The sequence below is a fragment of the Coregonus lavaretus genome (genome assembly GCF_964263955.1).
Source record: "Coregonus lavaretus genome assembly, chromosome: 40".
Classification (NCBI taxonomy): Eukaryota; Metazoa; Chordata; class Actinopteri; order Salmoniformes; family Salmonidae; genus Coregonus; species Coregonus lavaretus.
The window spans coordinates 11835427-11847863 of record NC_140027.1 but is presented as its reverse complement, the minus strand read 5'-3'; the positions used below and the strand labels follow the sequence as shown (position 1 = coordinate 11847863).

General features: G+C 42.6%; 1 protein-coding gene across 1 annotated transcript in view; it reads left to right on the top strand.

Annotated features, from left to right (window-relative positions):
• The first annotated feature begins 728 nt into the window (after nucleotides 1-728).
• LOC311113565 (EGF-containing fibulin-like extracellular matrix protein 1) overlaps nucleotides 729-12437 on the top strand; it is a 31183-nt gene continuing 19474 nt past the window's right edge. Inside the window, exons 1-2 of the mRNA XM_084156812.1 lie at nucleotides 729-924; nucleotides 2929-3019. Of these exons, the coding sequence (XP_084012938.1) occupies nucleotides 2939-3019 (81 nt within the window). The 5' untranslated portion in view covers nucleotides 729-924; nucleotides 2929-2938. The remainder of the gene's footprint in view (nucleotides 925-2928; nucleotides 3020-12437) is intronic.

The window sequence follows — 12437 nt, the reverse complement described above, 5'->3', positions numbered from 1 at the left end:
GACTCAAGTGAAAGTCACCCAGTAAAATACTACTTGAATGAAAGTGTTAAAGTATTTGTTTTTAGATATACTTAAGTATCAAAAGTAAATGTAATTGCTCAAATATACTTAAGTACAAAAAGTATAAATCCTTATATTAAACAAACCAGACAAAGCTGGGACAATTGTGCACCACTCTATGGGACTCCCGATCATGATACAGCCCGGGATCAAACCCGGGTCTGTAGTGAAGCCTCTCGCAGCACGATGCAGTGCCTTAGACCGCTGTGCCACTCTGGAGGTTTGGAGACGAAAGTGAGAAGAGCGGACATGAGGAGTATGCAATTGAGATTCTCCCAATGTTGTCAATGTAAGGATGAAAATTGGATGTTCATCATTGATTAGTAATGCCTGACCTGTGTCTACAAAATCCTGTCTGTCACGTGAACTAATTGAGATGGTGCCTGTCAAGAATAAAGTTACGATTTATAGAGGTCATGTGTGTTGCCTCTGTCTGGTCTTAGACTTCACATAGTTGACGCTGCACTCTCTGAACCCACGAACTGCATTACATTGACATTGTAACAAAAACATTCTGTCACTCACTGGCAGTGCGAAGTTGTGCTATTACATTTACTACCTGCCTCAATATTTTCAAATCTCCGGTAGAGGGGGCGCAATGCTTTTAATTAGATACAGTAGAAATTACTTTGCAATGTTAAAGAGACAAAAGGCTTTGACGCGGATGTAGAGTGTAACCTGTAAAGATAGCACCACCTCCCGATCATTTTGTTACCCTGTGATACCCTGGTAATTTGTACAGAAGTTTACCGACTTCGGGGAGAAGTTGCTTCTTCAGACTTACCATCACTTCTGACGGGACCCTCCGGAGGAAAATAATCAATTGAGTATTGATACACTCCCAACGAAAAAGTAATTTTACAGGTAAATTGCAACCCTATCGAATGCAAATGAAACCATACCTTGCATAGCCTTCATTTTGCACTACTCCAAATTTGGTTGCATGCCATTAGGATACTAACCTACATTTGATCTGTTGAATTGAATGCGCATTGTTCAAGAGATGTTAAATTATTTATTATAAATCCAACATATTATTATTTATGTTGCATCATAGTCATAATCGGAAATTGGTTTTGTTTATAATCGCTGCATCAGACAGTCGCACCAGTTGACATGTCGGAATTGACAGGTTTCTATTCTAGGCCTATTTATTTATTTATTTGACAGGGACAATGCACATTAATTAACATTTCCCTAAATGTGCCAGATTTAGCCAGTTTGCTAGTTTTCATCTGTAGTCCCTGGGCAGATAGGCTAGGTAATAGATAGCCTACTGTGGTTTATCTTGTAAATCAGACTTTACTATATGGGGCGATTAGTGTTAGAATATGTTATGTTGATAACGCTAAATATGACACCATTAGGATATAATGATTTATTAAACTTTAAAGTCATTACAATATGAACAAGAGCTAAACGCGGAATGGGAATGTACTTTCAGGGAAAACACATGAAACTGATAGGGTGATTCAGAAGATAGCTGGAGGGGGATTTGGACCTTTGCCAATAAAAAAGTGAATGCTGCAACCTGGCCTCAGAGCATTTCGTATCATTATGTATGTACATTTGAAATATTGAATTTAGTTATTTCGTATGGTATGTATTAATTTGTGGATGTCCAGGGTTAGGGGAAGGATTGGCTAACATGCTAAGTAAGTGCAAATTATTTAAAAAAGTAGGAAGTAGTTGCAAAGTGGCTAATTAGCAAAATGCAAAAGTTGTCTATGATGAGATTCCAACATGCAACCTTTTGGGTTGCTAGATGTTCGCATTGTTATACACCCAACCAACCACCCTCCCTCATTTCCATTTTTCCTTAAGTAACCTTCTGTTTTATGTAACCATACCAAACGGAACATATCATACTAATTTGAGTGTCTCGGATGTACTTTTACTATGTCACGTCTAGTCTATGAGACCAGGCTGTGCTCCCAAAGGAGATGTTTGTACTTGCCTAACAATTCCTCTCCTGATGTAATTATTTTTCTTAATGAGGTACACCAACTGATGGTGCAATAAAGACACTTTACAATTGGTTTTCACTCTGCACCCACGCAAGCGCACGCACACACACACACACACACACACTGGTAGCCAATTATTCAAGTTCACTGTTGTAATTATGGTTGTATGATTTACTAGTGTCTGTGCATCCCAGCTGACCCACTATTTGGGACAACCTTAATAGATACCTACTTTTTCAGACACTGGATAGGCAATATCCATATGCCAGCATCAGCTCCTTGAGCATTAGGTATTGTGGTATTACTGTAAGTTTGCCACAGGTCATGCCCTGGAATTTGAACATGATTTTCCAAGCATTTCCTGTTTGCAATGCAGGAACATCGTGCAAAGGCGATGTTGCTCTAACCAGTTTAGGAAAATAGTTGAGTAGAAAATATAATAAAGGAAATAATAGAATGTGCTGAATTCTTCATTAAGGAAGCTATACAGGTCATAATGCCAATTTTCTAATAGTAATGCCAATTATAATGTATGCAGCATATAATGTTATAATCAGCATATAATCATATCTTATATCATTTCATGATAATGTATAAATGGACAGATCTGGTTGGTTTATGAGAATCATGTCCATCTGCTGACACAGATCTCAACTTAGTGCCTTCCTCAGCATGTGTTAGAAAACTGGAGTGAGTGAGTCCTGGCCATAGGAATGTCACAGGAAGGTTGTGGACTACCATTTGGGAAACATAAAGAAAACTGGACCAAATGAGATGTATTCTGCAACCATTTTGCCAATGTATGCAAAAAAAATTGGAACATTCTAAGACTCAACATGCACACAAGGACACTGACTCGAAAAACACATTTTCTCACTCAATCTTTTTCTCAATGTCGCAGGGACGTCACAATGCTACGGATTTACTTGTGCTTGAGTGTTGTTGTCAACGTGGCCATCTCGCAGGAGGCTGAGGAACCCATCTCATACACGGCAAGTGCCCCTCTCACAACCTCCACATGCATACACTGCAGTGCCTGCTGCAAAAAAAATAGGGTGGGTTTCCCGGAGCCAGCCAGAAGCCTAGTTCCAGGTCCAGAATGAAAGGCACATTCAATGGTGATTCTCCATTGGAGACTATAGGATTCATTTGGGAAACTGCCACTAAAAGACGTAGCCCCTTACCGAAAAAAATGGCTTCTGTCTTTTGGTTACTTTGTGTATTAACAACATTTAATGCAGTGTTGGGGAGTAGTGAACTGCATGTACACTGAACAAAAATATTTACGCAACATGCAACAATTTCAACAATTTTACTGAGCTACAGTTCATATAAGGAAATCAGTCAATTGAAATAAATTCATTAGGCCATAATCTATGGATTTCACATGACTGGGATTACAGATATGATTATGTTGGTCACAGACACCTTAAAAAAAGGTAGGGGCGTGGATCAGACAACCAGTCAGTATCTGGTGTGACCATTTGCCTCAGTTATATTGCGGGGCAGGCAGGTTTAGGGTAATTAAATATTGTGTTGAATAAAGAGAAAACAGTAGACTACTGTAGCCTACTGTTCAGATGGATTAAATGGAAACTGAAATCTGACTGTAGGTCTATAACCTCAATATTAATTCCTGCAGAATTAAGCATTTCTTCCAGTAAAATGATACACCAAATGTAGATACAATTTTGACTCAGGAACAGGAGTAGAGAAATATTATTTATTTGTTTCAGCATCTTGAGAGAATGCGAATGCGCAGTTAGATACCCTCTGTAGAGGCACTATCTTTATCAGCATCATAAAAGCTGATAGTATTTCAACCACATAAAATATGCATCCAAGCCGAACTGAAATCTTATCAGAAACATGTTGGGTCATTTTCACAGCTTTCTATTTCCTTTCCTTACAACCGGTCCCTTAATGTCTTTGCTACATGAAAGAAGCAGAGATGACAGAGAACTTGTCAACTAGATTGAAGCATTCATTTAGTTTATTTAGTCACATATAATGACAGAAGAGAAGCTGCATGTATCTATAGACAAGTTGATTAACAAATAGCCTACGAAAATGTCGGAAATTATAAGCAGAAACATATCTAAATCAGGCAAAAGAAAGCATGCACCCCCTGTCAATAAAATCTTTCTGCTGTCTCTGACTGTAGCCTACAGCTCATTATTTTCTATATTAAGGGTTAGAGTCGGTTGCGGGCCTCCAGATTTTCACTTTATCACTTATAGTCGGGCGGTTGAGGATAGGTTATTAGCAATTGCGAACGGGTGCGGGTGAACGAACAGCTGACCCGCTCACCACTACCACGCGCGACAAGAAGTTGCCCCCATCCCTCCCGCTTATTGGGCAACTTTTGCGAATTTTTGGTTGTCTGAGTGAGGGAAATGCATAACATTAAGAGGACTCTATGTATTTTGAAAAATGAGACGTTGAGGATTATAATAAATCAACCAGGTAACCCGTGATACAAGTCAGTATTTTACGTCCATCACATGGATTGACGTCGAATACTGACTTGTATCACAGGTGACCTGGTTGAGGACGTTGGGAGAAACTGGCCACTAGGGTCAACAGTGAGCGCTGTTACCATCAAGTAGGTTTCGGTTTTGCTAGGGCAGGGTTTCCCAAACTTGGTCCTCGGGACTCCAAGGAGTGCACGTTTAGTTTTTTTGCCCTAGCACTACACAGCTGATTCAAATAATTAACTAATGATCAAGCTTTGATCATTTGAATCAGCTGTGTAGTGTTAGGGCAAAAAACAAAACGTGCACTCCTTAGAGTCCCGAGGACCGAGTTTGGGAATGCTGTGCTAGAGTGTTTTGGACAGGGATGGCAAATGGGCGTAAGCATCTGCCCCTGATTCCAAAAGTTGCAAGTTCAAATCAAACGATACAAAGTTGTTTTTGAGATTTTTGTTTTAAGCCTGTCCCAAACCTTAACCCTTTCCTTAACCATTCAGAGTTAATGCCTAACCTTAAGATTTCGGAGTTAATGGCTAAACTTAACCCTAACCTTAAAAATTCAGAGTTCATGCCTAAACTTAACCTTAAACACTTCGAAATTTGACGTTTGCAACAACTTCGAAATTTGACGTTTGAGAAACATGGATGAACATCTAATTCTGACGTGAGACTGTGAGAGCTAGTTGAATAAATACCACTTTGATGTCATACAAGCAAGCCAAACACCTGTGAGTCCAAATGTGCACTTCACATTTCCATATCATAAAACTCATGTAGTACACAGTGTCAATGTTTATGATCACTATGTTTGATGTACAGTTACAAGAAGACATAGCGTTATACCCTGGGTTGTTCTGAACATAATTAACATTTACATTTTAGTCATTTAGCAGACGCTCTTATCCAGAGCGACTTACAGTTAGTGAATACATCTTTTTTTTTTTTTATATACTGGCCCCCCGTGGGAATCGAACCCACAACCCTGGCGTTGCAAACGCCATGCTCTATCAACTGAGCTACATCCCTGCCGGCCATTCCCTCCCCTACCCTGGACGACGCTGGGCCAATTGTGCGCCGCCCATGAGTCTCCCGGTCGCGGCCGGCTGCGACAGAGCCTGGATTCGAACCAGGATCTCTAGTGGCACAGTTAGCACTGCGATGCAGTGCCTTAGACCACTGCGCCACTCAGGAGTACCTGTTTGTTGTATTGTGAAGAAACATTTGCCGCAGACCACGCATCTGAATGCACTCATGACTCAATTCTATGCACACCAAAATTACGATCTACTTGTCTGAATTGCCTTGTGAAAGCCCAACACTGTAAGATCGTATTTTATAATTTAGCTAGATATGTTGGAAATAGAACAAGCTTTCAAATTACGCCCACCTGACCCAGATTGCGATTCATATTGGACCGTTTTAGTAATTGTGTAAAGGCGGGGGATGCAGGGCTGTGTTTAAAACATCTACAAGTGTGCTTGCTCTAGTTCCTCAACGGCACAGGTAGAAGAGCTGAAAAAAGCACCTTATAGAATCATAAAAGTGCATTGAAATTACTTAGGAACTGTGCACACTTTGGAGAGGTGTGTGGCCACTGGAAAACACCAGTTAGACCTCTCACTCAAACCCTTGTAATTTTTTTGTCTTATGTTGCACCTACCCCAAAGCTTCCAATAATATTCTTATCATATTACTGAATGTATCCAGAGTAGTTTCCGATTTCATTATCAACAAATGTGGCGAAAAGTACAGTAAATGTCAAATGCACATAAAATCAACAGTGTAATGTTTGGATTCAGTCTTGTGTCAGGAGAACTGTTGTGTCCTCACCTAATTTTCCCATAATATCCAAACTGTTCCCTTTTAATTGCTACCAAGGTTATGCATATGCTTTCCATATTTCTCCTGTAAGAAACATTTCAATTTAGCCCTATCCATATAGGCCAATTCCCACAAGCGTAAGGGGTTAGGTAAACTATGTTTTTCTTAAGGGTAGCTTTAGTGTAGCTTAACCAGTGTTGGGGAGTAGTGAACTACATGTAGTTGAACTAGTAATTTAACTACATTTTCCAGTAGCTTGGTGGTAGTTTAACTAAATTCAAATCTGGGTAGTGTTTTCAGTAGTTCATTACTTTTTTGCCATGTAGCGGTGCAGCTAACTACTGTAACAACACACTATTTTTTTTTTGCAAAAAGAAAAGAAGGCAATAATTTCCTTCTTTTTCGGCATCAGGCCTGCCTAGTTCTCACTTGAAACATTGCTTTTGTGTCCCAAACCTTAACCCTTACCTTAACCATTCGGAGTTAATGCCTAAACTTAACCCTAACCTTAAAAATTCTGAGTTAATGCCTAAACTTAACCTTAAACACTTCTAAATTTGACGTTTGCAACAACTTCGAAATGTGACATTTGAGAAACATGGATGAACATTTAATTCTGATGTGAGATATACAGTTGAAGTCGGAAGTTTACATACACTTAGGTTGGAGTCATTAAAACTTGTTTTTCAACCACTCCACAAATGTGTTGTTAACAAACTATAGTTTTGGCAAGTCGGTTAGGACATCTACTTTGTGCATGACACAATTAATTTTTCCAACAATTGTTTACTGACAGATTATTTCACTTATAATTCACTGTATCACAATTCCAGTGGGTCAGAAGTTGACATACACTAAGTTAACTGCCTTTAAACAGCTTGGAAAATTCCAGAAAATGATGTTATGGCTTTAGAAGCTTCTGATAGGATAATTGACATCATTTGAGTCAATTGGAGGTGTACCTGTGGATGTATTTCAAGGCCTACCTTCAAACTCAGTGCCTCTTTGCTTGATATCATGGGAAAATGTAAAGAAATCAGCCAAGACCTCAGAAAAACAATGGTGGACCTCCACATGTCTGGTTCATCCTTAGGAGCAATTTCCAAACGCCTGAAGGTACCACGTTCATCTGTACAAACAATAGTACGCAAGTATAAACACCATGGGACCACGCAGCCGTCATACTGCTCAGGAAGGAGATGCGTTCTGTTTCCTAGAGATGAACTTACTTTGGTGCGAAAATTGCAAATCAATCCCAGAACAAAAGCAAAGGACCTTGTGAAGATGCTGGAGGAAACAGGTCCAAAAGTATCTATATCCACAGTAAAACGAGTCCTATATCGACATAACCTGAAAGGCCGCTCAGCAAGGAAGAAGCCACTGCTCTAAAACCGCCATAAAAAAGCCAGACTACGGTTTGCAACTGCACATGGGACAAAGATCGTACTTTTTGGAGAAATGTCCTCTGCTCTGATGAAACAAAAATAGAACGGTTTGGCCATAATGACCATCGTTATGTTTGGAGGAAAAAGGGGGGCGGCTTGCAAGCCGAGGAACACCATCCCAACCGTGAAGCACGGGGGTGGCACCATCATGCTGTGGGGGTGCTTTGCTGCAGGAAGACTGGTGCACTTCACAAAATAGATGGCATCATGAGGAAGGAAAATATGTGGATATATTGAAGCAACATCTCAAGACATCAGTCAGGAAGTTAAAGCTGGTCGCAAATGGGTCTTCCAAATGGACAACGACCCCAAGCATACTTCCAAAGCTGTGGTAAAATGGCTTAAGGACAACAAAGTCAAGGTATTGGAGTTGTCACATCCTGGCCTTAGTTATCTTTGTTTCATTTATATTTTAGTTAGGTCAGGGTGTGACATGGTGAAGTATGTGTTTTGGTTTGTCTAGGGGTTTGTAAGTTTATGGGGTAGTGTCTTGTCTAGGTGTTTGTATGTTGATGGCTGCCTAGATTGGTTCTCAATTGGAGACAGCTGTGGTTTATTGTCTCTAATTGGGAGCCATATTTAAGGCAGCCATGGGCATCATATGTTTGTGGGTAATTGTCTATGTTGAACGTTTGTTGCTTGTCAGTGCACTTACGTTGTTTAGCTTCACGGTCGTTTGTTGTTTTGTAAAGTTTTGGATAGTGTTTCGGTTTAGTGTTTTTCTCTCTTCCTAATAAAGAGATGTATTTTGCAAACGCTGCGCCTTGGTCCGCTATGCTTGACGATCGTGACAGAATTACCCACCAATCTAGGACCAAGCGGCGTGTCAAGCGGCAACAGGACCCACCTACACAGGATTCATGGACATGGGAGGAGATACTGGATGGAAAGGGTCCTTGGGCACAACCGGGAGAAGTTCGCCGCCCTCGTGAAGAGCTGGAGGCAGCTAAAGCCGAGAGGAGGCGATATGAGGAGGCAGCACGGAGGCAAGACGAGAGGCACCCCCAAGAATTTTTTAGGGGGGGGCACAGGGCATGGACGACGGGGCTGACGGAGGCAGAGAAGGGGCAAATACAAAAGGCCACCAGGTTACGGGGGCTACTGGTTAAAGAAGGGAAAGGAGGTTTGGAGGCACGGCGAGAGGTACTGGGGAGTGTTGCCAGTCCGGTCCGGCCCGTTCCAGTTCCCGGGGTAGAGCCAGTGGTGTGTGTCCCCAGTACGGTCCGGCCTGTTACGGCCCCTCGCACCAAATGGACGGTGCGCGTCTCCAGCCCGGTCCGACCTGTTCCTGCCTCTCGCACAAGGCCTACGGTGTGCTTCGCCAGCCCAGCCCGGCCTGTTCCTGCGCCACGTAAGAAGCCTACGGTGTGCGTCGCCAGCCCAGCCCGGCCTGTTGCTGCTCCCCGCACTAGCCCTGAGATGCGTGTCCTCAGCCCGGGACCACCAGTTCCGGCACCACGCACTAGGCCTTATGTGCGTCCCCAGGGTCCAGCATGCCCTGTTCCTTCTCCCCGCACTAGACCTGAGATGCGTGTCCTCAGCCCGGTACCTCCAGTTCCGGCACCACGCACTAGGCCTTATGTGCGTCCCCAGGGTCCAGCATGCCCTGTTCCTTCTCCCCGCACTAGACCTGAGATGCGTGTCCTCAGCCCGGTACCTCCAGTTCCGGCACCACGCACTAGGCCTTATGTGCGTCTCGGCCGGCCAGAGTCTGCCGTCTGCCTAACGGCGCCTGCACTGCCCGTCTGTACTGAGCCTGCTAAGCCGCCCGTCTGCCATGAGCCTTTAGAGCCGTCCGCCAGACAGGAGCCGCTAGAGCCTTCCGCCAGACAGGATCAGCCAGAGCCTTCCGCCAGACAGGATCAGCCAGAGCCTTCCGCCAGACAGGATCAGCCAGAGCCTTCCGCCAGACAGGATCAGCCAGAGCCTTCCGCCAGACAGGATCAGCCAGAGCCTTCCGCCAGCCATGAGCAGCCAGATCCGTCAGCCAGCCATGAGCAGCCAGATCCGTCAGCCAGCCATGAGCAGCCAGATCCTTCAGCCAGCCATGAGCAGCCAGATCCGTCGGCCAGCCATGAGCAGCCAGATCCGTCAGCCAGCCATGAGCAGCCAGATCCGTCAGCCAGCCATGAGCAGCCAGATCCGTCAGCCAGCCATGAGCCGTCCAGCCAGGATCCGCCAGAGCCGTCCAGCCAGGATCCGCCATTGAGTCCGGTGCTGCCCCTTAGTCCGGTGCTGCCCCTTATCCTGGTGCTGCCCCTTAGTCCGGTGCTGCCCCTTAGTCCGGTGCTGCCTCTTAGTCCGGTACTGCCCCTTAATCCAGGTGGGTTAAGTTGGAGGGTGGTCATTTGGAGGAGGCTACGTAAGCGGGTAGTGACTATGGTGGGGTGGGGACCACGACCAGTGCCAGAGCCGCCACCGTGGACAGACGCCCACCCAGACCCTCCCCTAGACTTTATGCTGGTGCGCCCGGAGTTCGCACCTTAAGGGGGGGGTTATGTCACATCCTGGCCTTAGTTATCTTTGTTTCATTTATATTTTAGTTAGGTCAGGGTGTGACATGGTGAAGTATGTGTTTTGGTTTGTCTAGGGGTTTGTAAGTTTATGGGGTAGTGTCTTGTCTAGGTGTTTGTATGTTGATGGCTGCCTAGATTGGTTCTCAATTGGAGACAGCTGTGGTTTATTGTCTCTAATTGGGAGCCATATTTAAGGCAGCCATGGGCATCATATGTTTGTGGGTAATTGTCTATGTTGAACGTTTGTTGCTTGTCAGTGCACTTACGTTGTTTAGCTTCACGGTCGTTTGTTGTTTTGTAAAGTTTTGGATAGTGTTTCGGTTTAGTGTTTTTCTCTCTTCCTAATAAAGAGATGTATTTTGCAAACGCTGCGCCTTGGTCCGCTATGCTTGACGATCGTGACAGGAGTGGCCATCACAAAGCCCTGACCTCAATCCTATAGAACATTTGTGGGCAGAACTGAAAAAGCGTGTGCGAGCAAGGAGGCCTACAAACCTGACTCAGTTACACCAGCTCTGTCAGGAGGAATGGGCCAAAATTCACACAACTTATTGTGGGAAGCTTGTGGAAGGCTACACGAAACGTTTGACCCAAGTTAAACAATTTAAAGGCAATGCTACCAAATACTAATTGAGTGTATGTAAACTTCTGACCCACTGGGAATGTGATGAAAGAAATAAAAGCTGAAATAAATCATTCTCTCTACTATTATTCTGACATTTCACATTCTTAAATTAAAGTGGTGATCCTAACTGACCTAAAACAGGGAATTTTTACTAGGATTAAATGTCAGGAATTGTGAAAAACTGAGTTTAAATGTATTTGGCTAAGGTGTATGTAAACTTCCGACTTCAACTGTAGTTAAGTAAACTATATTTTTCTTAAGGGTAGTTTAACTTCTTCCAGTGTGAAGTAATGGTAGCTTGGTAAACTATATTTTCAGAGTAGCATAAACCAAATCACATATAACTTTAAATGAACTTGCTTCTCACAGAGAAGCTAAACTAAACATACTTAATGTACTAAATATACTAAACTACATATATTACATGTCTTAATAACAGATAAAAAATACATCCAACACAATTTGAAATGATCATCAGCATGCTAATGAAGAAAAGAGCAAAGACTGAATATTTTTATGTAGCTACAATATTTACATGAGAAAAATGTGAACACTATGGGGATTTTAACCTTAAGATGTATAAAGGGGCAACTACAAAATGTTAATGAGCTAAGTGATAACTGATGAGAAATTAGCTTTTAACCAATGGAAGTCTAAAAGAAAAAGAAACAAAATTGAAATAATTAAAACAAAATCAAACCCAGTTCAGAACTATTGCCTTTTTGAGTGAACTTTGGAGATGGATGCCCTGTGGAAGTCCTTCGTCCAAAGCTTAATGACTGCATGCACTGAAACAATCAGAAAACACAAACCAAAAACAACATTAAGATTCTGAAAACAATTACTGAAAACATTTTCTATTTCGGCATCTTAAAAGGTAGATTCAGTGGCTAATGGACGGGTTTGGCTTTGAAAGCCCAAACTTTGTAACAGCTGCGGTCAGCTATTTGTAACAGCTGCGGTCAGCTATTTGTAACAGCTGCGGTCAGCTATTTGTAACAGCTGCGGTCAGCTATTTGTAACAGCTGCGGTCAGCTATTTGTAACAGCTGCGGTCAGCTATTTGTAACAGCTGCGGTCAGCTATTTGTAACAGCTGCGGTCAGCTATTTGTAACAGCTGCGGTCAGCTATTTGTAACAGCTGGGGTCAGCTGTTACAAAGTTACCTTGATGTTGCTATGCTTCTTACTGAAACTGGCATTCTATATATTTTTTAGAAAGAAAACAATTATTCTGCCTTGTGTAAATGCTATACAAACAAAAAATGCAGCTAGCATAAACTGGGACTCAGGCCTACTAAATTTAAATGTGTGTCCAACTGTTTCTAGAGAGCCACAGTATATGAGATTTTTCTCCAGCCAAGCGGCAACACAATTGATTCAAACTAACCAATCTGTATTTTTGCTTGGTAACGAATTGATTCTAGAAAGAAAGAGAGAAGGAATAACACATGATCAAGATGAGCTAGCAATTTAAAGAGCAATGAAATATCAAATTTTTACAAATAATACATGTATAGCAGGATACATT